Source organism: Cynoglossus semilaevis, chromosome 4, assembly GCF_000523025.1.
Source record: "Cynoglossus semilaevis isolate Cse_v1.0 chromosome 4, Cse_v1.0, whole genome shotgun sequence".
Classification (NCBI taxonomy): domain Eukaryota; kingdom Metazoa; phylum Chordata; class Actinopteri; order Pleuronectiformes; family Cynoglossidae; genus Cynoglossus; species Cynoglossus semilaevis.
In genome coordinates, this window is record NC_024310.1 from 13,450,548 (window position 1) to 13,452,716 (window position 2,169).

The 2,169-nt window shown below is 38.8% G+C and overlaps 1 protein-coding gene across 1 annotated transcript in view; it reads left to right on the plus strand.

Annotated features, from left to right (window-relative positions):
- Nucleotides 1-2,169, plus strand: part of LOC103378208 (extracellular calcium-sensing receptor-like) — a 10,348-nt gene that overhangs the window by 1,133 nt on the left and 7,046 nt on the right. Inside the window, 6 exon segments of the mRNA XM_025055243.1 lie at nt 1-6; nt 8-107; nt 371-577; nt 665-943; nt 1,291-1,518; nt 1,597-1,747. The exon segment at nt 1-6 is cut by the window's left edge and continues 155 nt beyond it. Of these exon segments, the coding sequence (XP_024911011.1) occupies nt 1-6; nt 8-107; nt 371-577; nt 665-943; nt 1,291-1,518; nt 1,597-1,747 (971 nt within the window).

Sequence of the window (2,169 nt, forward strand, 5' to 3'; positions counted from 1 at the left end):
ACAACAGAGCTGAACTGAAGAGAATAGTTGATGTGATGAAGGAATCCACTGCTCGTGTTGTCATTGTTTTTGCGCTTAAAAATCACATGCTCAACCTAATGGCAGAGGTGAGTTCTAAGTTACAACAAAACCTATTTTATAGGAATCATATTTGATTATGGGTTAGCGGTTAGTGTATTGTTTTAGAATCTGTCTGGAAGGGTTAGACTGAGCGTAGCTGTAAAACAAACAAAAACCATATATGAGACATGTCAAATAGACAGGTTTGCGCACATGCAAAGCAAACAAATAAACAAACAAATAAAAAAAGACAACGCAATAGATGTAAGTGCAACAATATAATTTACTTTTTTTTTCATTCATTGTACAGGTTGTTAGACAGAACGTGGTAGGCCTTCAGTGGATGGCCAGTGAAGCCTGGACTTCAAATGTTGAGCTACAGACTTCAGACTTCATGCCATACCTTGGGGGAACTCTGGGCATCGCTATCCGTCGAGGAGAAATCTCAGGCCTGAGAGATTTTCTGTTGAAAATACGTCCTGTCCCACAACAAAACAACACTTCTGATTATAACATAGTGAGGAATTTACCAATAGTAGCCATGTCATTATTTGAACGTGTATATAATGTTATGAAATAACATAACTTTCTTATTGTATTCCAGGTACATCAGTTCTGGGAACACATCTTTAAGTGTCGATTTGCTCCACCTCCAGCAGGTTGGCTTGAAACTGGAGGACAATTGTGCACTGGACAGGAAGTTATTGAGACCATTTTGGAAAAAGACATTTTCGATACTTCAGACCTCAGACCAGATTATAATGTGTACAAAGCTGTGTATGCTCTGGCACATGCTCTTGATGACATGCTGCAGTGTGAGCCAGGGAGAGGACCTTTCAGTGGAGACACCTGTGCTCAATTACAAGGACTAGAACCATGGCAGGTGTGTTGGCAGTTTTCTCTTCATTTTAACTTTTTTCTTACCTTATGGCTTTTTAGCAGAGATAAGAAGTAGTAATGCTTTGCATGTGTCACATGAACATGTGTCCGTTGATGTGTAGGAAAAATAAATAACTGGTATGTCAATATCGCTGTTCAAACAAATTTACTCATTTAACTGTTGACTTTTAATTCTGACAATAATTAGTTAGTTAGAAATACACTATCTCCTTATTCTAATAATTAGATTACATACTGACAATAATTAGTTAGTCTCCTTATTCTAATAATTAGATTACATTTCTGCATTGCAGTTTATGTTAATATTTTCAGTAATCTGCCTTTTTAAAGCTCAATTTTTACTTGGAAAAAGTCAACTTCACCACATCATTTGGTGATCAAGTGTTATTTGATGAGAACGGTGATGCTTTACCCATATATGACATCATGAACTGGGTGTGGCTTCCTGATGGAAGAACTAAAGTTCACAACATTGGTGAGGTGAAGAGGTCAGCCAAAAATGGTGAAGAACTTGCACTTGATGAAAACAAAATCTTTTGGAACTTTGTATTCAAACAGGTAGTTATTTTGCACAACTCTATTCTAGTCTGTACTTATTACATGTAATATAAAACTGATGTTATTGTCATTAAACAGCCCCCCAGGTCAGTGTGCAGTGAGACTTGCCCTCCAGGAACTCGTATGGCCCACAAGAAAGGGGAACCTGAGTGTTGTTTTGACTGTGTTCCTTGTTCAGAGGGAAAGTTCAGCAACTCAACTGGTAAGTGTGAAGATTTTTGGGATGACAGTTAGATATGTTACTTAATTCCAATACTTTCTTTTACTTGGTGGCCATTAAGGATTAGTGGTTAACCCTCATATTCCATTGGACAATCAGCGGTGCGTTACAGCTACAACACTATTACTGTCTCACAAGACGCCGCTGCCGTAATGAACCTAGTAGAATATAAAGAGAAAAACTAAACACAGCTATACCACTGATGCATTTAGTGGAATATCAGGGTTAGGACGCAGACTTGAGGCCGTAAGATCACAAGTCTGAATCCACCTGCCACCAAGGTGCTACTGAGGTGCATTGAGCATGGCACCAGCCCCACACTCAGGTCACATTTCATTGTGTGCAGTGTCAGAATAACAAATAAATAACTTTCACAGACTCCATGGAGTGTACTAGTTGTCCAGAGGATTTCTGGTCCAGTCCCCAGCATG